The following is a 22,882-nucleotide window of genomic DNA, read 5'->3' as shown; positions in this document are numbered from 1 at the left end:
TCTATTTGATAATCAGTATTATTTGATGATGAACTTTGAATGTTGGAGTTATGTTTGATGATCAGTATTATTTCTATTTGATAATCATTATTATTTGATGATGAACTTTAAATGTTGGAGTTATTATTTTTATTTGATGATAAACTTTGAATGTTGAATTGAACTTTGATTCTTTAAATCTTGAACCTGACCACCTAACCCACCTCACTCTGCTTCAACCTAACCTAAATATCATTGAGTTGTGAAATATTTCTAATATTATTAAGACTAAATATGTACAACCTGCACTTTGATATAAGAAAAAACCCTAATCCCAACCCAACTAGGCGTAGCCGCAGCTCATGGGCTTCCACCGGCCCGCCTTCGAGGCCCTAAAGGTTCGTTTTCTATTTTCTATTTTTCTATTTTTTTTTAAATTATAATCAATATACATTCATTAATCAGTGTTGATATGACTGAAATCGCAAAAATCCGCGGTTAATCCAATTTCCAGCGAGTGAGTCTTGCACTTTTCCTCTTCGTCACAGTCAGAGAGCAGAGAAAAGAGAAAAGAAACCTCTAGAACCCACGCATAAGCGAACAAAACGGCGCTCGAAAATGGCGGAAGACAGTGAGACACTCGCGAAAGACGATAAGGAAGTAGAAGAAAAGCCTCAACAAGATATCGAGTCGCAGATTAACACCGCCATGCGTGCCCGAATCGCTCACTTCAAGGAACAATCCGAGTACACCTTCTCTTCTCTCTATCTCTCTCTCTCGGATTGTGATTTTCTGTTGTTTCTTTTCTTTTCGATCCTTTTTCGGAGAAATTTCTGATTTTTCTGTGGGAACTACTGTTCAGTTTGAATTTTTGATCTACTCGTGTGGTTGCGCGTACATGTGTTTCCTGGGAATTTATTGTTTTCTAAATGTAATTGGAGATTTAACGCGTTTGATTTTTCATTTTTGGGGTTTTGGTTGAGTTTGAGTTGTGTTTTTGGGTTATGCTGTGTGTATTTATGTGCTGATGATTGGAATTTCGCGTATGCAAAAAGTTTTGGGTTTATTAAGAGTTAGAGTTATTTTAGAGATTGAAACAAGTACATACATGGCAAGATTTGTGAGAATGGAGTTGAAGTTTAAAGCTTTCTGGAGCTGCATCTGTCAATTTGTGATCTGGGCTTTAATGGATTTGGTCTTTTGGTGTTTCAGGCTTGCTTTCCTAGTTCAGGGAAAAAAACGAATTGGGAAAAATATTTAAAGAAGGGGTTACAAAGGTAGAAAACGTAGCCAGCACTTAGATTTTTCTGTGAAGCGGGATAAAATAATTTTCTAAATGGATTCTCTTCATCTGCTAATTTTGATATCAATTGGAAAGTTAAAATTTAGCTTAACTTTACTTATTAATGAAATACTGATGAATTGGGCTCAGCTATCTGCCGTTACTGAGTTGAGTGGTAGGCAATTAGGCAGCACGCGTAAATTAGGTTGGATACCACTTTTGAAGTCTATTTATTCACCCATAGCACTGCTTAAGTTTTCCACAAAAGTGGTATATTTGGATACCAATTCTCTAAAAGTGGTATTTTTCTTATTTCACCCTAGGATTCACAGCTAAGCAAATGTTAGCTTCATGTACTGTTTACAACCCATTACTGGGTTGGTTTGCTATAGGAACAAAAATGAGAAATTTTACTTTTACTGTTGATTGCAGTTCGTTGACTTTTGAGGGGGTCCGAAGGCTGTTGGAGAAGGACTTGGGGTTGGAGACATTCACATTGGACGTGCACAAGAGATTCATCAAGCAGCTTTTGCAGGAGGTATCTCTTTCTATTTTGCATCTTTTGTTCCACATATGACTAATAAATCATATTTACATAGAGCATTCCTTCTCCAGTAAAGGTCATTTATGATTCAACTTTCATAAGGGCCGGGCATGTGTAACACAGTAGTTGAGTGCATATGCATGTGTAACACAGTAGCACCTGTTGTAAAATATGGGGTTGGAATTGCAGGTTGCTAGACATTAGTAGGGGGTGGTTTAGAATGCTTACCCGTAGGAGTTTGGGATGCATTTGGGAGAAAGTTACAAAACTATTTTTCCGACTATTTCAGGCATCTAGGAAAAAATTTCTACTAGGCATTAGTAAAGCACTTCAGATTTATTGCAGCTTCCCCCCCTTTTTTTTTGGCCTTCCCTTGCATTGCATAATGGTTCCTCTAGGAGCTGTATGTTATGTTGTAGAACCTCCCTGCTGTAACATTCTGTACACACCTCCATGTGAAGTAGCTCTTGGTTACACTTCTCTTTGCGTGTATTTTACTCGTAATTTTCTAGGTGGTTAAGAAAGTTGTGAAGTTTCAGAGAAGAGAATAGGTGCTTTGGTAAATATCAGAGTCGATATGTGTTTGCTATTATCTTATGTGGTTGTTTTGTTGCAAACTAAATTCTGGGATATCCTGCTTATTAAAAAAAATCCGGGATATCGTTTGTTTTTTTTTTTTTTTTTGGTGGACCCAAACAACTTTTGTTTTGTCATAAAATCCCAAATAGCAGGTCAGGGTTTTACTTTTGTCAGACAATAGCCAAAACTGAGTGAGGTTTAAACCTCAAGTACGCACCTCAATTTATGGAGGGATGCATCTTTCTTGTGATCTTTAAGCCTCAAGGCTAAGATGGATAGCCTCTTATCAGGCACGTCTGATCTTGCCCTTTCAATGTTAGAGAGTGAATTGAACCTGCTTTTCATTAATTGGTATTAATTATTTACGTGCATGATTTTTTTTTGATAAATTATTTATGGATACATTATTATGAAATTTAAGTTTCTTGTCGTACGGGAATCTTTATTTTTTATTTGATAGGAAACATACGGAAATCTTTATATTTTAGTTGAAGTCTGAAATATCTCTTCCTGAAAGTTGTTGAAAGTGCTCGAGTGTTATAGTAAATTCTGTGTTGAAGATGTCTGAAACTTTGATTAATTCTTTTCATTGTATTTTCACTGTAGTTGTTAGAATCCAACGAGGGTGATGACTCAAAGAATCATGAGGAGAGTGAGGAAAAAAGAGATAATGTGGGGACTGGCAGAAAAGGTGAAGCAAGAGAAGAACAAGAGGAGTCACCTGGAGGTCCTCAGCAAAACTCACCTGTATTAGGCCTTTTGACAGGGCAAAAAACAACCAAAGTTGAGACTGAGGGATCCAAAGGAGTCAATGAGAAAAATGCTCCGACTAAGGGAACAATAGAAGCAGCCGTCACGAAAAGAGCTCAGTATCTTAAAGATAAGTCCGAGTACGTTACTACATTTCTTTAGTGATTTTTTTTTTCTCCTATTGCAGTATTATACTTTCTAATTTCTATCTTTATGCTCCTAATCTGTTTATATCCCACTTTTCTCCTGTTATACAGTGGTAAAGTTGGATTTGTTTTTTATTTTTTTAATTTTTCATTCTTCTTTGGGTATTTGGCTTGGGAAAACAGTTAAGTCTTCATCTTTTGTGTGTTTATTTCTTTTTTTTAGGCAACTTACTCTTGCTGGACTTCGCCGGCTTTTGGAGAAGGATCTTGAACTTGAAATGTATTCTCTCGATCCCTTTAAGAAGTTCATAAATCAACAAGTAGATGAGGTGAGTAGAATTTGTTATCATTATTAAATTCTGGAAGTAGCAACTAGCATGCATAACAAAAGTTTGTGTTTCTTATCTATCCATCTATTTCTATTTGATTTGTGTTGATTCCAATCAATTTGAAATAATCGAAAGACAGCTCTTACTCTTATGATTCTAATTCCTAGATTTCTTGTCTTTTTTAATATGAATTCCGATATCCATTGAAAAAAAGAATCAAATCAATGAAAGAAAAAGAGGTATGGGTATAATAAAAGAAAATCAAGTAATCTTCTTGTTAGCATTCCAACGAAGAAGTAATTGTTTGTTCAGGTACTAAATTCCGCAGAAGAGTCTAAACCAGCCAAGAGTGCCAAGAAAAATACTCAAAGAAAAGTGGCTAAAAAGGTGAGTAATAAGGGGAGTTCTGATTCTACAGAGAGAGAGAGTGATGAGGATGAGGATGTAGATGCAGATGAAGATGAAGTCAAGCCTAAAAAGAAATTTGGAAGAAAGGGAAAGGACAATAACGAGCCTAAGAAAAGGAAAAGACCTACAAAGGATACCAACATTTCTGGCAAGAAGAGAATCAAAGCTGCAGAAACATTGAAAGAGAGAAATAGTGATGCAGATGACAATGGAAATGAGTCTGAAGATGGTGATTCGCAATCTTCTACTGAAAAATCCAAGAAGGTTACTTGCTTTTATTGTAACTTATAATAAAAGTTCATGATCATCAAGTGATATAGCTCTCCTTATCACATTTTGATTCAAAATGCAGAAGAACGTGGTTTCAGCTCCTGCATACGGAAAACATGTGGAACATTTGAAAACGGTTATCAAAGCGTGTGGGTTGAGGTTATATTTCTTTGACTTACTGTTTCTAAGCTTTCATTTTCACTAGCTGCTGCCTTAGAATTAATTATCATTATTACAGTGTTCCTCCCTCAGTTTACAAGAAAGTCAAGCAGGTTCCTGAAAACAAACGGGAATCACAACTTATAAAGGAGTTAGAGGAGATCCTTTCTAAAGAAGGATTATCTGCAAAGCCCTCTGAAAAAGGTTAGAATAGAAAGTTACTCTGGGTATGGCAAGAGATCCCTAGAATGCTGCATATTTGTTATCTGTCCAAATTTGGGATAATTTTGAGAAATGCAGTATCATTTTATGCGAGTTTTTTTTTTTTAAGGTTCGAGTGTTCTCTGCGTTTTTTTTTTTTGTGGTAAATCAAGCTTTTGATGTGTACAATTTGATTCTAGTTAATGTTATTCCAATTAGATATGAATGCGTTCTATTCCAACACTATTTTTAGTTTTAAATGAATCAGGAATCATGGGAAGAGTGTTGATTTGGTTATTTACTTGCTTAGGAGATGCATGAAGTAGAACTGCCATTTTCATTTAATTTCAGGTAATACTTTGGGTGATGAGATGAGCACAGATTGTTTTGCTCAAGTAAAACTGTGACTGACCTCAACAATGGTATCTGTTTGCTTCTTCGAGGACTCCTTGTCCAGTGTGACAGTGTCCACCTTTCTGTATTTTGTGTTCTTAAAATTTTTTTTTTTTCTTTTAGTGAAGCTTATGTTTCTCACCAAAAGGTGAGCAGGAACAGACTGACAGCAGACCTGAGAGTTTCATTCTTTGCATTTCTAATAGATAAAGGAAATAATGAGAAATATTCTATTTCATTTCTGATTTCTATCAGGTATCAACAGTACATTCCTCTGTTGTGGTGGTCTTATAAATATGGCTGGCAGTTGAGATCAGCCTGTTATCTGTACTTCCTACCGGAGTTATCTTGAATTTTCTTTTGCTTGAAATTCCATGTCAAATTACTGTAGGGAGAAATGATACTGTTAAAAGTTATGCTAGACGGTAAGTTCTTAGTGTGTCACATAATGGGTGTATGTTAGATTGATGCCTTTTTATTTCACATATGCTCAGAAATCAAGGAAGTTAGGAAGAAAAAAGAAAGAGCAAAGGAACTCGAGGGCATTGACACGGGCAATATTGTGTCTAGTACACGTAGGAGGTCAACAACAAGTTTTGTAGCTCCTCCAAAGCCTAAAATGCCAGTTGAAAATGATAGTGAAAATACTGATGACGATGACGATGACGATGACGACGATGACCATGACGACGACGACCATGACGAGGACAATGATAATGGTAATAGTGATGACAACCAGAGTGAAGAGTCTAATGCAGGTAAATTCTTCATAATATTCAACTGATTCTGTTTTAGCTATGATAAGGATAGGTATTTTATGTCAAGGTTTTATTCCCATAAGAGTGGCCATTTCTCATTTTCTCGAGTCCTAAAGAGAATTGCATGTTAAACAAATTTTACGTATTGTTTTTGGAGCTATTGGAGCCACACAATGACCTCATTTGGTTTTAGTCTCTAGAAGTGGCAATCTATGTTGGGAGCTTTATCTTTGCTCAATGATATAAAAAGGCGTGTTTTTACCCTTTTTCAAAAGTCAAATTCTTTCCTTTGCAAGTTCATTTTGCATTTTTTGTTTTTCTGTTTTGCTATATAGACATAATGTACACGGCGTGCCCCGTTTCTGTTTTACCTCTACTTTGGTACCCGTACTATTTGAGTTGCAACTTTCTAGCTACTATGTTTCTTTCTGACAAGATCTTTTATGCGTATGCAGATGATGATGATGATGATGAGAACAGTGATTGAATGCATTAACAGACTCCAAAGATTACTACGTAGGAGGGTTGCAGATTGATCGCGATAGTGTACCATGAGTTTCGGTTTCCTTTCTGTATTATTTTTTCATTTTCTAAATTTGCATTTGGGTGTAGGAACAGATGGCATAGAATTTTCTTTGGGCAGTACATCTTTCTCAATGTAGGTCTTAATGGTTATATCTCGCGGCAGGGTAGTAATATTTATCTACACTTGTTTGTTTCTGTTACATTTAATTCAAGATTTAAGATGTGATGAAATGCATTTGGTAGCCTATTTTTAATTAGTAGTTTTACTACCGAAATAAAGCAAAGATTATTTCTTGGCAAATGCAATATGACAAATCTAGAGGAATCCCACCATATAGGCAAGTGAGGGGCAGATTTCTGCATTCACTTTCTACCTATATTAACTTACGATGGGTAGAACTTACATGAATGCACAAAATATACATCGATAATGAGTGTTAAGAGGCTTTCTAACACTCATTATCGATGTATATTTGTGCACAGGCATGTTATTCAGAATTTCAAAATTTTTATTTTTATTTCTCTCACTCTATATATACATTGAATTCTTTTGACTTTGGGATGGCGATTGTTAAATTGGAAGTTGTAAAACACGAGGGGGAAAAAAAAACAAAAAATCTCTCCAGGTTCTGATACACTATTTTGTTCTTCATGCGTGGTAGAGCGTTTTAAGTCCATGAGTTCATTCTTCTGTTCTTTTTTAAGCTCAAAAACCCAATCTACAATGATTACAATCTCATATATTGTTAAAAGGTAATTTTAATAGGCAAATATAATATATCTTTGTGAAAAGTGATGGACAAAGATTGAGATATTCTCATTCTATTCACTTGTTTTCTAGACACATCTTCAAATATTTGTCTTTATCCCCACGTTGTACTAATTAAGCTCGTACTTGCAAAAAACTACTCTGGCATCCAAAGACTATTTAATCACTAATGTTCTAAAGTTCTCATTCTCACGCACAATCCGAGTTAGCAAACAAGCATTAGATTCCAGTATTGCAGCAAACGGTATTAGATTCTAGTATTCTAAGACATCCTTTTCAATGAGGCCAAGCTTTCTAATCTATGTCTTTACATAAATCATGTGCAAAATCAACTTTTTCACGCAATGGTAATGTATGATGACACGAGAATCTTCTTCAGATGACTATTTGAGAATATAGTGACAAATTAAATTCACTTATTCGATTCCTTTTTTTTTTTCTTTTTCTTTTTCTTTTTCTCTTCTTTGGCTGCTTTACTATTAGGTTTCTCTCTAGGTTCACTAGCTAGCTCAAATCCTTGGAATATATAATGTAAAGTACCAAACAAAACAAAATAAAAGAGGAAAAGAGATAAAGAGAAAATAGGCAAAAAAAGATATTTTATGGAGATGATCAAAACACAAGTAGCTAAGATCATGATCATTAATATACTTGCTCTCAAGTTACTTCAAAAAAAGTTAAAAACAAAGTTTCACAGTTTTTTTTTTTAGATTACGATGATCCCTCCTAGGAGATGTACATAATCTTGTGAAACCTTTTTATCTAACATAACAAAAGCTGCTCCACCCTCCGAAAATCTTCGATATATATATATTTTTTTTTTTTCGAGATTGATCTCTTCGCTTAATTAAGAACCCTGGGATGTAGAAATCTTGGACATTTCTGAAGTTGCATTGTTGTTAATGGTAGTAACAATGGCGATTGGTTTGGCGGTGGTGTCCGTGATGGGCAATTCTTGGGTTTTGTCGTCTTTCAATGGTGCTGTTGAGGCTATGGGGTCTTTGCTTTTGCCCCAAACGACAGTGTAGAGTCCGAAAACTATGAAAATGGCTCCAACAATGCTGAGGAAAGTTAAAAAAAGAAGAAAAAAAATAATGAGGATGAAGCAAATTATAGGCAAATTCATTTGGATTTGAATTAAGAAAATTTAAAATATATATATTACCTTCCAAGGTGGACTTGTTCAGCTAAAACGATGGCACCAAGAGCAAAGGTGATGATCATGCAAAGAGGACTGAAAGATGTCACAAAAACTGGTCCTCTTTCCCTGATTACCATTCCTTGCACATAATATGCAATCCCAGAGCAAATTACCCCCTGTTTTTACAACATTAATTAATTTATGTGTCAAACAATATGCAATAAGTCCATCCAAAACATGCATACGTATATAAAGTCGTGGAATTTATTTATTATTATTATTATCATTTATTTTTTTGTATCGAACTCGATAGGTGCACGTGTTAGCCTAAAAAAAAAAAAAATTTACCGGAGTTTAAAAAAATTTTACAGAGGGTTTATCGAAGTAACTCATTAACAAAAATAAAAAGAAGGAAGAAAAAAAGAGAACAAGATCTATATATATAATATATAAGGATGAATATTGTAGTACTCACAGAGTAGACAGCAGCCAGAAGCCTGGAGTCCCAGCCTAGAACCCAGACATGCATGTCATGTTCAAACACAAACGTCACAATTCCACCTTCCAACACTCCCATCAAGCATATCCAAGCTGTGAGAGACAGCTCTGCTGGATATTTCTTCAACGTAAATGACTGATTTTTATTTATCAAAAAAAAAAAAAAAAAAAAAACAGAATTAGATCCACATGATATATTATACATCCACTACTAAAATAATATCGCCACCGCCACCTTAAGAATAAAAATATTCTTCACACTTTGTTTGGCATATAATCTAAATATGAATCCAATAAACCTTAATTTCTCGTAATAAATTATACCATATATCTTATTATTATTATTATTATTTTTTTAATGAAGAGAAGTAACAACTAAATTGTACCATATAAAATCTTATTATAATAAAGATATCTAGTTAATAGTATACATTAGAAGTACAAATGTGTATCACTTACTTGAACAATGAAGAAACTAGACCAACCGGCGCAGCTTCCAATGAGCATGAGAGTGCCGGTGACCCAGTGGTGTTGGGAGGCCTCCGCGGTGGAGGTTTCATTGGAATGGCCGTGATTGTGGAATATATCGAGGATCGGACCTTTGTAAAGAGTCATCACCATTGCTCCCGACACCGTGATTACTGTACCGATCACCTTTGCGAGACTGCTTATCTTCTTCACATTCACCGTCTCTAACCTGATTAATTTATCATAGGATTTTGTAACAACAACACTATAGGTCTATTGCACAATTCAAAGAGAGGGGGGAAAAAAAATTGAATTAGAATTCAGATGTCTTTCTATTTTTGTGTTATTTGTATGAAACACGAATTAAAATTAATAATATAGCGTGTAATTATATTTGTTCATTTTTTTTTTTTGGTTTCTAAAAAGAAATTGTACTTGTTTGACCAAATAGAAGCTCCACTAAAAATATTACGTGAAAAGTGAAACATGTACTATAGATTGTCGGCAGTCTTAATTTATTTGTTTTTTTTTTTTTTTTTGAGAAATTTCAAAATTTTTTTTTTTTGGTTGGGGTGCAGAATCTAGTGGCCATCTCATGTGGCTTAATTTAATTTATTGGCTTCTATTATGATAGCCATCACATTTCACCTTCTTGACATAATCAAGGAAAAAAAAGAATAAATTAAAAGAAGAAATATACCTGAAAATAAGAGCCATGATGAAGGTAATAGCAGGTAGGACGTTAACAATGGCGGCACCAAATGTTGCTGAGGTGTACTTCATACCCAAGTTGTACAAGTTTTGATCAAGCACTGGCCTGTAGGTTTTCAAATTATGGTGAATAACATTAGTTGATGATTTTTTCTTTTTTCTTTTTTCTTTTTAAGAAAAGCTGTTAATTAAAATTAAGATCTAAACCTTAATAGACAATACTAGATTAATATAAATGGGATTATAGAAACAATATAAAATAGAAAAATATTAAATAAACATTAAAGTAGTATTCGACTATACCAATTTTTTTTTCTCTCTTTTTAATTAAATGGAAAAAAAAGCGTGTGGACGCTCGTGATGACTTTTTATAAGATCAAAACAAGATAAATGCATATTCCTCTTTCGATGGAACTCCATATATACATGCATAAACATGTATAAATGCAACTTTGCTAGGAGTGGGCCTCGGATGGAACAAGACAACAAGTGATTATCGACATCATTTCCATTACGATATAGCCCCACTATCTAAAAAAGACATGTCATTTTCTGGATTTTCTCTTCCAATACAATAAAAAGCAACTCTATTATTATAGAACCATAATACATCGTTTCAACTTGTAATTAAGTAGCTCACGCTATGATGGTTTATAATAGACATATTATAGAGAAAACACAAAAAGTTATAGAAACATAAAGTTATATCATTACGTTTCCGTGTGCATGAAACTTATGTCATACCATTCAAAAGAAGGCAAAAAAAAAAAAAAAAAATATACACTGCAACTTAACTTATATTATAAGATTTGGCCTGTGTGTGCATGGAGAATAGGTGCACACGCATATAATATTATGAGAAATTATACACAAGCAATTGAAATAGTTATATATTAACTAATTAAGCGCAGAGAGTTATAGGGCATTACTCTAAGAAACCAAGCACCATTATTCTCAGGAAGATGGGGAGAGTCATCTTTGGCCTTATTTTCCTGTGTACAAAAGGGATGAAAAGAACGTGTAAACTTATATGCAATATTATAACATGAGGCAGAATATATATCTGACAGATACGTATGTATAACAACACAAAGCCAACACGGTCCTATATGTATTGATATAGATAGTTGTATCATTATATATCATTGATTTTATCCTGTCAACGTAATTTGAAACCGACACATATGACATTAAATATGGACAATCATGTGGTTTTACGTAACAAGATCTGGCTATGCTAGGACAAAAGTACATGCATACACATATATTACTTATACAGAATACGACCAGAAAATTTTAGTGTGTTATAGTTTCTCGCTGTTTATTATATATGTAAGGAGAGAGCAGTGTGCAGTACCTTTCGAGAACGATGGCAAAGGGAGCCATGATGAGAAAAGCAACAACGTGACGGTAGACGGATAGGACGAAGTGACTCATGCCATGTTTGAAGGAAACCATACTGATGATGTACATCCCTGCGTACCCGAATTGCAGAGACACCATAGCCAAGTATGGTTTCATCTTCAAAAAAGCCTCACTCCCCCCCATTTCTTCTAAAATTATGATGATAATAATAATAATAATATTAGTGTATATTCTCCTCTCTAGGGCTCTTACGCACTACTACTACTCTCTTTAATATATTGCTATATGGATGCTCTCTCTTTGCCTGCCAACACCAAAACGAGAAATGCTCCTTCTTATAGGCACAAAAAGGAAAAAAGAAAAACGCAATAATAGAGAGGAAAAAAAAGAAAAAGAAAAAAAAAAAGAAAAAAGAAAAAAAAAAGAGAAAGGCTAGGTCATTGATAGTACGTAGAACACGTCCAGGCACTCTCTCTCTCTCCCTCTATCTCTCTCTCTCTAGGATTCTCTTATCCATTAGTGAAAACAAAATAAATTCCGTGGTATTCCAAAGCAAACTAGAATCCTCACTAATATTATGTCATGGAATGAAAAAGAGAGGAGTTTATTTGGATCTCTTTGAAAATAATATGCAAGCTTTTCTTTTTCTTTTTTTTTTTTCCTTTGATTTATTATTTGTTTTATGGGAAGTGGGGATTTGATTCGTTGACCATCAAATGGGAATTAGGTTTAGTGCTTTGGGATGACATATGCACAGCTTATGTTGGTGTTTGTAAAGAGTGGGTGCTATGAAGAGTGGACACCACCTCAATAAACTAATAATAAAGGCCGAGCTGAGTACATCACTCATTATTAGCTAGGAAATTTACGTACGATTTATTTGAAATAATATATAATTATGTATTAATTGTATCTCTTTCTATCAATTGTAAAGCTTAATTAGTGCGAATGACATGGCTAGTAATTTATTTTTTTTCACTGTAGTAGTGCGCTTATAAAGGAATTACTAGTTAATTGTGTGAAAAGCGTTCAAAAGAAAACATATGGTTATTATTACCATGTCAGTTTGCCACTTCTATCCGATGTGTAAAAAGAAAATGGGTGAAATCGGTATGCATGATGGACCTTATATATTCAGGCAACATTTTTTTTTTTTTACTTTTCTCGTTCCATACGCAACTATATAAAATTGACACCAATAGATATACGCGGTATTTATGATATTGTCGCATCAAATTGCAAATAAAATTTGGTATCGAGAAATGACATCTGGTCGATGGTTTTATTGATTTGTTGTCCTTGCGTCCAAAAAAAGTGAATCTTTTTTTTTTTTTTTAAATTTTATTTTAATTAGCAATATCTTCTCATGCAGTTCTACACCTATAAATTTGTAGAACAATAATTGTGTTGATATTTCTAGATATGATATATATACTTCCCCTGACTTAGAACGACAAATAATTGTAGTAATGTGCGTAGAAGTAAAAAACTTAATAAAAAAATAAATAATAAGAAGAAGAAAATCTGTTGCATCTTAATGAAGTCTAATATACACTCAAGGACAGTATCTTTTAAAATAATTTATTAATGATGAGTATTAAAAACACATTGTGAGACAACGTCCAAAGAAATAAAGTTAATGCTTTCGTGTTTGGATTCCAACAAAAAATCAGGTTGGTGGAATCCCACCTTGAAATGCGGTACACAGGAACGACACAGAAGAAACAAGGCTAGTAGGTAAAAAGCATGGAAACACAAAATATTTTTTTTGGCACTGAATAATTCAAAATACTGTGTGGCTTACAAAATTACTCAGCAGAAAATAATTAATTGTAATATATGTGTAAAAGCAGAAATTCTTTAAATTTCTTGGCCCGATTAATAACACGTAATAAAAATTTTTATTTTCTCTGTCTTTTCTTTTAAACGTTTTCTTATTAATTTTTTTTTAGATGATGCACACTATTTTATCAACCCTAATATATATATATATATATATATATTCTTTTTTGGAAATGCATACATGTATGGAGAAATATGATATGCAGATGCCTAGCAAATCGGCTGCAACAAAATATTACAATAGGTTCGTAAATAGCTTAAAAGAATAATGTTAAATTCGATTCCTAATATCATTAATGAACTGTTTTTTTTTTTTTTTTTTTTAATTTTGTTTCATATGAGAATATTACATGGTTAGTAATTGAACCTCATATGTCTAGTTTATGGTCACAGAAAAAGAAAATTTAGACAAACCTTTTAAAATCAAATCATTTAAAATGGGCTTCCCAATCAAATAGTACTACGAATATACTACGAAAATCATCATGATAAATCCTGATCAATCTATATATTTCTCTGATATTTTTTTGTTCTTGTAAAGGACAATATATATTATTCGTATTCTTTGGCATAACCAAGAAGAGACAGATTTCGAGCCAGTTATTACGCCTGGGAATGATATTTGAACTACGTCACATCAAGGGTTGACATTTATCTCACGCCCAAGAAGGGCACAAGATATATAGCTAGATCATTGTTCTCGATCTAGCCTTTTCTAATTCACACACCTTTTGTTTTAAATAAGCTACTCATGAATCATGCACATGCATGATCTATATTGGTAACTTTAACTACAGATAAGGTGCATACTCGAAGTTAAGGCTCCTTATTTAATTTTGCCAACTTTTTGAGAACTTCATATACATATATATGTATATTATATGTAACATATATACACACACACACTCACATACACATATATAACTTTATTTATATATGTGTGCGGCGTGGAGGGCTGAGCTAGAATCACACGTGCCCTATACATGCATAATATTATTTTGATTATAATAATATAGTATGATTCATGACGAATCAAGATTTTTATCTTTTATTTTTGTTTAATAATATTTTTAGTCAAATAATTATACTAATAAAAGGGTATTAATTTAAAATGAGAGGTAAAAATTTTGATTCATACACTTTTAATAATAAATTATGCAATTTTCACTTTAGGAGTAGCAGTATGTAGAGTAGAGACGAGTAGAGAGGGGTAAAGTAGGGGCTTTAGAGTTAGTAAGGCCTTATTATATATTTCGAACACTATATATTGGATAAGATTAAGATAATATATACTAAATATGGCTCTACGCAATACACCATATACAACTCCATTTTTTTTTTAAAATATTAACTGGCACACAGAAATTTAGTATTGTGTTGGTTATACTTATGACTCAGGGCTGCTAAAATAAACATGTTACCATTTGCTTCAATTTTTTATGCTCTGCCAAAATCTGCTTCAGTCTATCTCTCTCTCTCTCTGTTTTTTTTTTTCTTTTTTTTTTTCAAAAAGAAAAAATATCTTCCTTGATCTATAGCTTCTGGCTCAAATATTTCTCCCATTTGCTAGTTGACTTGGTTTCTCTTGTGGAGACAATAGGCGCGTTTAGAGTTTATTTTAAAATGATTTTTATTTTTTGTATGAAAATAAAAATAAAAACGTTTTTAATATTAGACATAAATTATTTTTAAAAATATTTTTTAGTAGTTTTATCAAGAGATTATTTTTAGTACAAAAAAACCTATTAATGTCTCTCTCTCTTTGCATGAGAGAAGAGAAAACAAAAACAATAAATAAAAAATGATTAAAAATAATTTTTTATTTTTCTCTCATTTTATACTAAATTAAAAAATTATTTTTATTTTTATTTTTTATTTTTATTACGCTTAACACAGTTTTGAAAATATTTTTATTTTTTTTCCTTAAAAAGCGTAAAAAATAAAAACCGACAATTCTAAATGCGGGCCAATATTCTCAAGCGTACAATCCCTATTGCCAACCGTACGTGCGTGTTTGCTTGTCAATCACTGTCCCAACACGGTACAAATGTCATTTTACTAATTTATTAATCTTTTAATGCGAATTTTACCGCATATATTATTAAAAACACCTCATCAGTAAGTAGCATTTCCTTTTTTACTGTCAGATTAGTATATCAATTTTGTGTGTGTAGATATAGATATATATTATTTCGATGCGATTTTAACCGTATTTAAAAACATCGTGAACCGTTAATAGGACTACATATCCTATTATAAAAAGCTATATCTTTTCCTTACTTGAAAAACGCTGTATCTTTTAATCAAGATGGAAAGACTGGAATGAATGACAACATCCCTCTAACAGTAGGAAGTTTCTGGTGAATTAATTAAGTCATGTATTATTGACCTTAAATTAAAATGTACATATCTCGATTCGTTTAGTTCGCTGATTTGAGTTTTTAATTCGAGTTAAAATGTGACTTTATGTGAGAATTTTTTACTGTAGTAAAAAAATTAGATGTGACTATTTCTGATAGTTTTTTTACTGTAACAAAACTCGAATTCTAAATTTGAATCGGTAAAATGAACGGGGATTATGATCTCTAATAATTCTACCATACACCAAAAACACGTCGTAATAAAACAGGTTAAGAAACAAACCCATACATATTTTTGTTGATGCTTTGAAGTTTCAGCCTAAAGCTAGAGCACAAGAACATTTCTATCAGAGCCAACATATAATACATATAAGCCATATTTAATAACTTGTTTTGTATCGTATTGTATTAGAGGTATTGTATTATGTTGTCATAACTCAAAATGATATTTGTCTAAATTAAGGGATCAAAATATAATTTTTAAAAAATATAAATTTGTATTGTGCCCCCTCAATTTTAAACAATTATAGGTTCCGGCATGATTTTATATCGACTCGATCCTGACTCCCAATCATGCCTAATCCCGATATAGATCATAGATTCACTATAAAATAATACAATATAATACGTCAAGAATGAATTGTATTTTATAATACAACATAAATCATATTAATTTACTATCTATATTAATTTATATAATATAATAGTCATATTAAATATTATATCAATATATTATTATAAAATACGATACTCTAATACGCTAGGGTTTTCCCATAATATATATTGGATGATTGGGATGTTGCACTTGGAAGTTTTTCAACCATGATCTCGTAAAAAAGGGGAAAGGAAATCGAAGTACTGTACGTCATTTCTTAAAAGTACTGGAAAGTCACAATGCATGCAAGAAAACAGATACATGAAGTTGGATATTTCGAAAAAAGTTATTCAACAGTGGTATTCATTGTTATATGTTGATTACAATTTTGATTTCAAATGTCGTGGTTGAAAGGTCTACCTTATCGTTACGTTCCAGCAGTCACGAAGTTAAACGATAATTAATGTGACCCTAACAATATTAAAAATAACATCGGTGAAGGGTTCTATTTGTTTTTTCTTTTCTATTTTATGTAAAAAAATTATTAATACCATACTAATAATGAAACATCATAAATTCGTTAATTATGCAAGCATGATAAAATTAATTACCAAACTTTATCAACACAAATTACAGACATTATTCAATTTTCACAAAAGTTTCCTAAAGCCTGACTAATTAATAAGAGTAACATCAACCTAACTAAACAATCATAATCACAACATAGTCATCATATGTAGCAATCAATATTTTTCCAAATATTTCCAAATTCAAAGATAAAAAGTTTTTTTGCCCTCCAAAAACCCAGATCGAAATAACGTATCTAATTGATAAAAAAAAAAAAACCAAAATACTTCTAAAACAAATAAACCTAAAACTGAATTACTAGATATATAATTATCAAAAACAACCAAATAGTCACAAAAGAAAACCCAATTTACACAAAAAAAACTTATAATTAATCAAATATATCGAACAAAAGAAAACAAACCTAAAACATTATGTACCAAATATAATACAACAAGCAAAAATCACTACTAATTAATCAAATAATACGTATAAAATAAACCTAATTAGACCACATAATAAGAGTATAGATTCTTTCTAAATTGATCTATCAACCAATTTAGAAGACTGAACTTGCATTGGTATAATTAATTTTCAGGATATTGTTCTTGTATATAATTATTTTTCGTAATTTGTTGTATGATGCAAAAATACTCTATTGTTAATGCAAAATTCTGAACTACCTAATTTTCGTTAAATTTACATATGTTTTAGTTATTATACATATGATTCATGTGATTTGGCTGCTCATCAATACAATATTTATTTTACACCTAACCACAAATATTTCATTATAAAAAAAAAAAAGTTGACGGTAGATCAATTACCCTTTTATTTTAAGTATGCAAAATTAGTGCGCTATTTGGGGCACAATAGGATTCTCCTTCAATTAGGAGGAGATTGCCAATAAAACATATAAAAATAATATAAATTGAATAACGACAAGAAATGACAACTATTAGTCTATATATGAAGGAACGAATTCTTAGACTTTTTTGCAAATTTGTCAAGAAAAAGAAAAAGAAGCGAATTCTTATTCTTGCTTTGTACGACATTGATGGTTTTTATACCCTTTAGGCGGTACCATCAACTTAAAGAGATGACATCTTATTTAATATATATATATATTTAAAAAAGAAGGTGAAGAAGAAAAAAACTTAAAAAGATATGACATTCATTTAGTTCCTTGAGCAAATAGAATACATTTATATAAAGTTTAAAAGCTGCAAGCAAACACTCCGGAACAACTAATGTAGACATATCCATTAATGTTACTTTTATTTATGTCCACAATTCAATTTATCTCTTCACCACTTACCCATAATGCAAATATCTAATCTAATGCCACAAATTAACGTGATGATCACTTTGCTGAAATAACTTTGCCATAAAATGCCAAATTTTGGATGACATCAACCACTACATTACTAAGGCCATATCTAGGAACCCTGCAATTTGTTTAAACCCTTGCAATTTGTTTGCATTGCAACATACACGTAGATGCACAACAATAACTAGTGTGGCTAGCTATGATTGATCTTTGACCACAATAGATAGTTTGGAGAGACACTAGACATCATCAAGTATAATAAATATGTGGTGATATCACTAAACTATTTGATCAAGTTAGATACATTAAATATATATATATATATATATATATATATATATATATATTGTCATTGGGTAGCTAGTTAGTGCATAAGACCCATACATATTTAAACTCATAATTCTGTCTTCTTTTTAAACTACACTCCTTGGAGAATGAGAACAATTAATACGGATCTTATATTGTAAGTAATGGTAATTTAATCTATTTTCCATGTCTTTTCTTTTTTAACTAAGATTGGATATACCGACTTTGACTATTTAATTTATCCCAGTAATTTGTACACACACACATCTAGTTATTTTATAAAAAAGTAAGAATCAATACTTTGTCACATGGGTCACTTGTCTATACATAATATTGTCACTATAGATTAGTATAAAAGATTTGATATTGACAAATTCCTAATGCCTATTGCATTTTTCTCAGGGTATTTGCAGGCACTTATCTTGAACTTTTCTTGATTTGACAAATTATCCTTAAATTTTTAATTTTGACAAAATTATTTCTACAGTACTTAATATTAAAAGGTTGTAGATTGCTCCCAAATCAATAAATCGATATATATATATATATATTATGACTGCTAAAATTTGAACAAAAATGCTTCAATACTGTTATATTAGTTCCTTTAAATTAGGCCAAGACTGAAATTATTCGGATAACAGTGCAAGACATAATGTCACGTGCATAAGAGTATTATTTAATTCTAAATTTTAACATCTATTATCAATATTTTGAGTTCACTCTAAAACATTTTATAAAATTCGGAATAATTTCTCAAAACTAAAGAGTTTAGAAAGCAACTTAATTATGATCAATAAACAAAAAATTCAGGAAACAAGCGCAAAAGAACCTTTTTCTTACGCCATGATTTAGATATTAAGAAAACTACTATACATAATTATTGCGTCCAAATTATAAGCAAGAGTTTCAAGAAGGGGTTTTGGCGAAATATTATAAATAATTTTGATACAAATTAATGAAAAAGTGGGGTGGGGGGTGGGGAACAAGGGAATAATATTAAACAATGAGTAGAAGGCTCTGGTAGTGATGTAATTATGTGAGCACTATTTATGGGATCATATGCTGCTTTCCAGATTGCTGGTCGCTTTTGTCTATGGCAATGACGACTTTATCCCCATTAATATTGTCATTTGTTGCACTAAGTGGTGGCTTCTGTTCAGGTGCTTCTCCCTTTAATGTTATTGCTCTTGGCAATGGTGATGACGACGACGACGATAATGATGATGATGATGATGATAGTTGAGAGTTAGAATCTTCCTTGCTTTTGCCCCACACAACTGAATAAAGCCCTATTGCGATGATAATCCCTCCAATAATACTACAAGATTTAAGACGTAAGCAAAAATTAAGAAACCATATTTTGGCTTAATAATAATAATAATAATAATGATATAGCCTATATGTCCTATGTAGTTTATTAATGCATGCCCTAAAGCTGAATCATTAATATTTACGAAAAATATCTACTTGTAGGCATTGGATATATAGCCTTTTTAATAAAAATTGTTCGACTATTGAAGGGAAAATTAAACCATATCTGAAATATACTATAATTGATACACAAACAAGTAGGTAGGGTATAAGAACACTATCATTTCGATATAAAAAGTTTGTCAAGTGGGGACTGTTACACAAGAGAAATTATCTTTTTAATTTACAGTTTTCTTTCTTGACTGTTTTTCTTGGGTTAAAGTTGTTTTTTGGTTAGAAGCAAAGTTTCTAAGTTAGGAAATTACTTTTCTTCAATATTTACTACAAAAGAAACGTATGTTTATTCGATAAGATAAAGGAGTTTCTTTGCCAAACCCCACTAAGTGATCCTATCTAGGCAATTACTGACTAGAAGCGAATTTATAATCCACAAGAAGCTCAGCAAACTCTTGAAATGGCGGAAGCTAACATAATGAAAATAACGAAAGTATGAATATATTGAAATAAAGAAAAAAAGACTTATCTCAAGCAAAAGACTAATAAATAATAATTTATTAGTCACTTAAATACCACAAATGCACCTCACTCCGGGTAAATTTGACATATTTAAAGTTCATTTTATAAATAATTACTTAAATATGCTTTGCAAACTACTTAGCCTTAAGTTACTGGGCTAGTATCATTAAGGAAAAAAGAAATCATAATTTGCTATTATGAAATCATCGTTATATGGCATTTGAAGAAGGAAAAAAAAAAAAAAAAAAAAAAAGAGGAACTGGAAAAATACGTTACCTTCCGAGATGGATTTTCTCAGCTAGAATGATAGCAGCAAGGATTGCAACAATGACCATGCACAAAGGGTTAAAGGCCGTTACATATACTGGGCCTTTAGTTTTCATCACTAGGCCCTGTATGTAATACGTAATTCCGGAGCTTACAATTCCCTGATCGTTATTGTTCAGAACAAGTACAACAATTCAGCAACAATATTGATGAACAGAATTTGTTTCCAAAGTTGGCAGAAAAAAAAAACCATTTCAATACAAATCATTATATATGTGTGCATGTAACATTATATGCATAAAGATACTAGTTTTTTCTTCTTCTTCTTCTTCACCTTTTTATTTTTATTTTTGGGAAATAGAACATTTACTAGTTGAACTAGAAGTGACATGAAAAATTCCATGGACTATGATATAAATCTGGAGAATTAACAATCTAAAAAAAGGAGAATAAACTAAAGCCTATTGATTTTAGTATGCTTTTTTCCCCCCATACGTGCCCCTTCTCTCTCTCTCTGTGTTTTTTTCTTTTTTCAATACATGATCATGTAATGCGTCCATTGTTATCGTTTAAATTTGAATCGTACATTTTTTTTTTTGTGAACACGACATGTGAATTATTATTTTTTTAATTCGTGAAAAGCCCAATGTTACGATAGTTGTCGATTAAAAAATGATAAATAAAGTAATAACTTTTTTAATATAATAAAATAATGTAATCACTTGCATTATATGCAAAAAGTTGGAACATGCATATTGACATTGCAAGTGTGTCTTGAATTATTTTATTTTATTTATAGTATTTGGCGTCCTTCCCTGAGAGGAAAAGAGAGAGGAAAAAAAATAGAAGAAGAATTTTATAGAAGAAAATAGAATTTTAGGTTGTTTGGTAGAGAAGAAAATAAAAATTTATAAGGCTCCTCAATTTTTAATCCTTTTAACTTTGGGAAGAAAAGAGGAGGGAAAAAGTTTGACAAGAAAAATGAGATGTAAAATAACAATTTTAACTTTCATCATTCATCATATTTTTATTTGTATTGAGGTATTATTGTAAAATACCTTAAATTTGACATTTTTTTTTTTACTTTTCTTTCTTTTCTACCAAACAGCATGAGAGAAAATTATTTTACTTTATTCACATAGATATTTTACTTCTCTTTCTTTCTTTCTTTTTTTTCTATCCATCCTACCAAACATAGCATAAAATTAGAGGCATCTCCTTCATTTTTTTTTTTTTGTTCGGAGAGGATCAATACGTATATTGTCACTAACCGTATATACTGGGGCAAGGAGCCTAGAGTCCCAACCGACGGCCCAAGCGTTGGCGTGACGTTCCACGACGAGTGCCACTGCTGTGCTTTGCAACGCACCCGATAAGCATATCAGTGACGACAGAGACAACTCCGCCGGGTACTTCTTTATTGTTATCGACTGATCATTTAGTATACACACATAGTTTAACATATAATAAAATCAACTCCAGTAATGATTGCAAGTATATATAGTTTTAATGGTAAATCAATTAAGTTGATTTGACCGTAAAGTGTAGAGTTCGAATCGTCGATCGATCCCAAATACGTATACTTACTTGCAAGACGTAGAAACAGGACCAGGCAACACAGCCAATGAGGATAAAAAGCGTTCCGGCTAACCAGTGTTTGTCGGAGGAGTTGCTTGTATGGTGGGTTGATTTGGTGGACCAGAAGATCATATCAATCACAGGACCTTTGTAAAGAGTCATCACCAACGCACCTGATAATGTCACCACTGTTCCAATTATCTTCGCTTGGCTCCGTACGTCCTTTATCTTAATTTGCTCTATCCTGAAAATTAAGGTTATATATTAATTAATTAATTTCCTGACTAATCATGATGATTCACGAAGATTTATTTATTTAATTTTTTTTTGTTTTTGGGTTTCTCTCTCTTTTTTTTTATGATAATTCAAGAATTGGTAATTTATTCTGCTCAGTTAAAGTTGATTAATATAAAAGTACAGAGCGAATAAATTTTTTCGTATGAGACAGAAAAAGAATAAATAATATTAGAGTTCTCTATTATTAAGTTGGTTGAACGTGTATAATTTTTTTTTTCAAAGAGGCAAACATGATTTTCCTTTTTTTTTTAATAATATGATTTTCATAATTCATTGAGAATTTATAGTTAAAATGTTTTCAGAATCTAAGTGCGTGCCCAACTGAGATCAAATGTGGCCCGCAATTATTTATATATATATATGTATATATATGTATTTATATGCGCAAAATGCTTAATATGCCTGTAGGCGGGATTAATCATCATGAATTTTTTTATTATATTTTAAGGGTAATAAGAGTACTTGTATTTCAATTAGTCACATTTTGCCAATTTTATTATTGTGTGGAAACCTTTTAA

At 31.8% G+C, this 22,882-nt stretch overlaps 3 protein-coding genes across 3 annotated transcripts in view; 1 reads left to right on the top strand and 2 right to left on the bottom strand.

Moving 5' to 3' along the window:
* The first annotated feature begins 472 nt into the window (after positions 1 to 472).
* On the top strand, positions 473 to 6,565 carry LOC21403092 (uncharacterized protein DDB_G0283697). Its single transcript, XM_024162348.1, has 9 exons — positions 473 to 725; positions 1,694 to 1,799; positions 2,991 to 3,274; positions 3,504 to 3,609; positions 3,922 to 4,281; positions 4,370 to 4,446; positions 4,526 to 4,650; positions 5,535 to 5,798; positions 6,254 to 6,565. Exons 1-9 carry the CDS (start codon positions 598 to 600, stop codon positions 6,283 to 6,285), a joined length of 1,482 nt encoding a protein of 493 aa, XP_024018116.1. The 5' UTR covers positions 473 to 597; the 3' UTR covers positions 6,286 to 6,565.
* A 1,138-nt stretch (positions 6,566 to 7,703) lies between these two features.
* Positions 7,704 to 11,531, bottom strand: LOC21403091 (WAT1-related protein At4g08300). Its single transcript, XM_010093079.2, has 7 exons — positions 11,268 to 11,531; positions 10,840 to 10,902; positions 9,900 to 10,016; positions 9,191 to 9,428; positions 8,709 to 8,867; positions 8,258 to 8,409; positions 7,704 to 8,153 (listed from the first exon to the last, which is right to left on the bottom strand). Exons 1-7 carry the CDS (start codon positions 11,456 to 11,458, stop codon positions 7,940 to 7,942), a joined length of 1,134 nt encoding a protein of 377 aa, XP_010091381.2. The 5' UTR covers positions 11,459 to 11,531; the 3' UTR covers positions 7,704 to 7,939.
* A 7,648-nt stretch (positions 11,532 to 19,179) lies between these two features.
* The window catches only part of LOC21403090 (WAT1-related protein At4g08290), a 6,439-nt gene continuing 2,736 nt past the window's right edge, over positions 19,180 to 22,882 (bottom strand). The window contains exons 5-8 of the mRNA XM_010093078.2: positions 22,077 to 22,311; positions 21,761 to 21,919; positions 20,499 to 20,650; positions 19,180 to 19,593 (exon numbers count right to left, since the gene is read on the bottom strand). Coding sequence (XP_010091380.1) covers positions 19,323 to 19,593; positions 20,499 to 20,650; positions 21,761 to 21,919; positions 22,077 to 22,311 — 817 coding nt within the window. The 3' untranslated portion in view covers positions 19,180 to 19,322. The remainder of the gene's footprint in view (positions 19,594 to 20,498; positions 20,651 to 21,760; positions 21,920 to 22,076; positions 22,312 to 22,882) is intronic.

Source organism: Morus notabilis, unplaced genomic scaffold, assembly GCF_000414095.1.
Source record: "Morus notabilis unplaced genomic scaffold, ASM41409v2 Scaffold570, whole genome shotgun sequence".
NCBI classification, from domain to species: Eukaryota; Viridiplantae; Streptophyta; class Magnoliopsida; order Rosales; family Moraceae; genus Morus; species Morus notabilis.
This window is presented reverse-complemented; position numbering and strand designations above follow the sequence as displayed.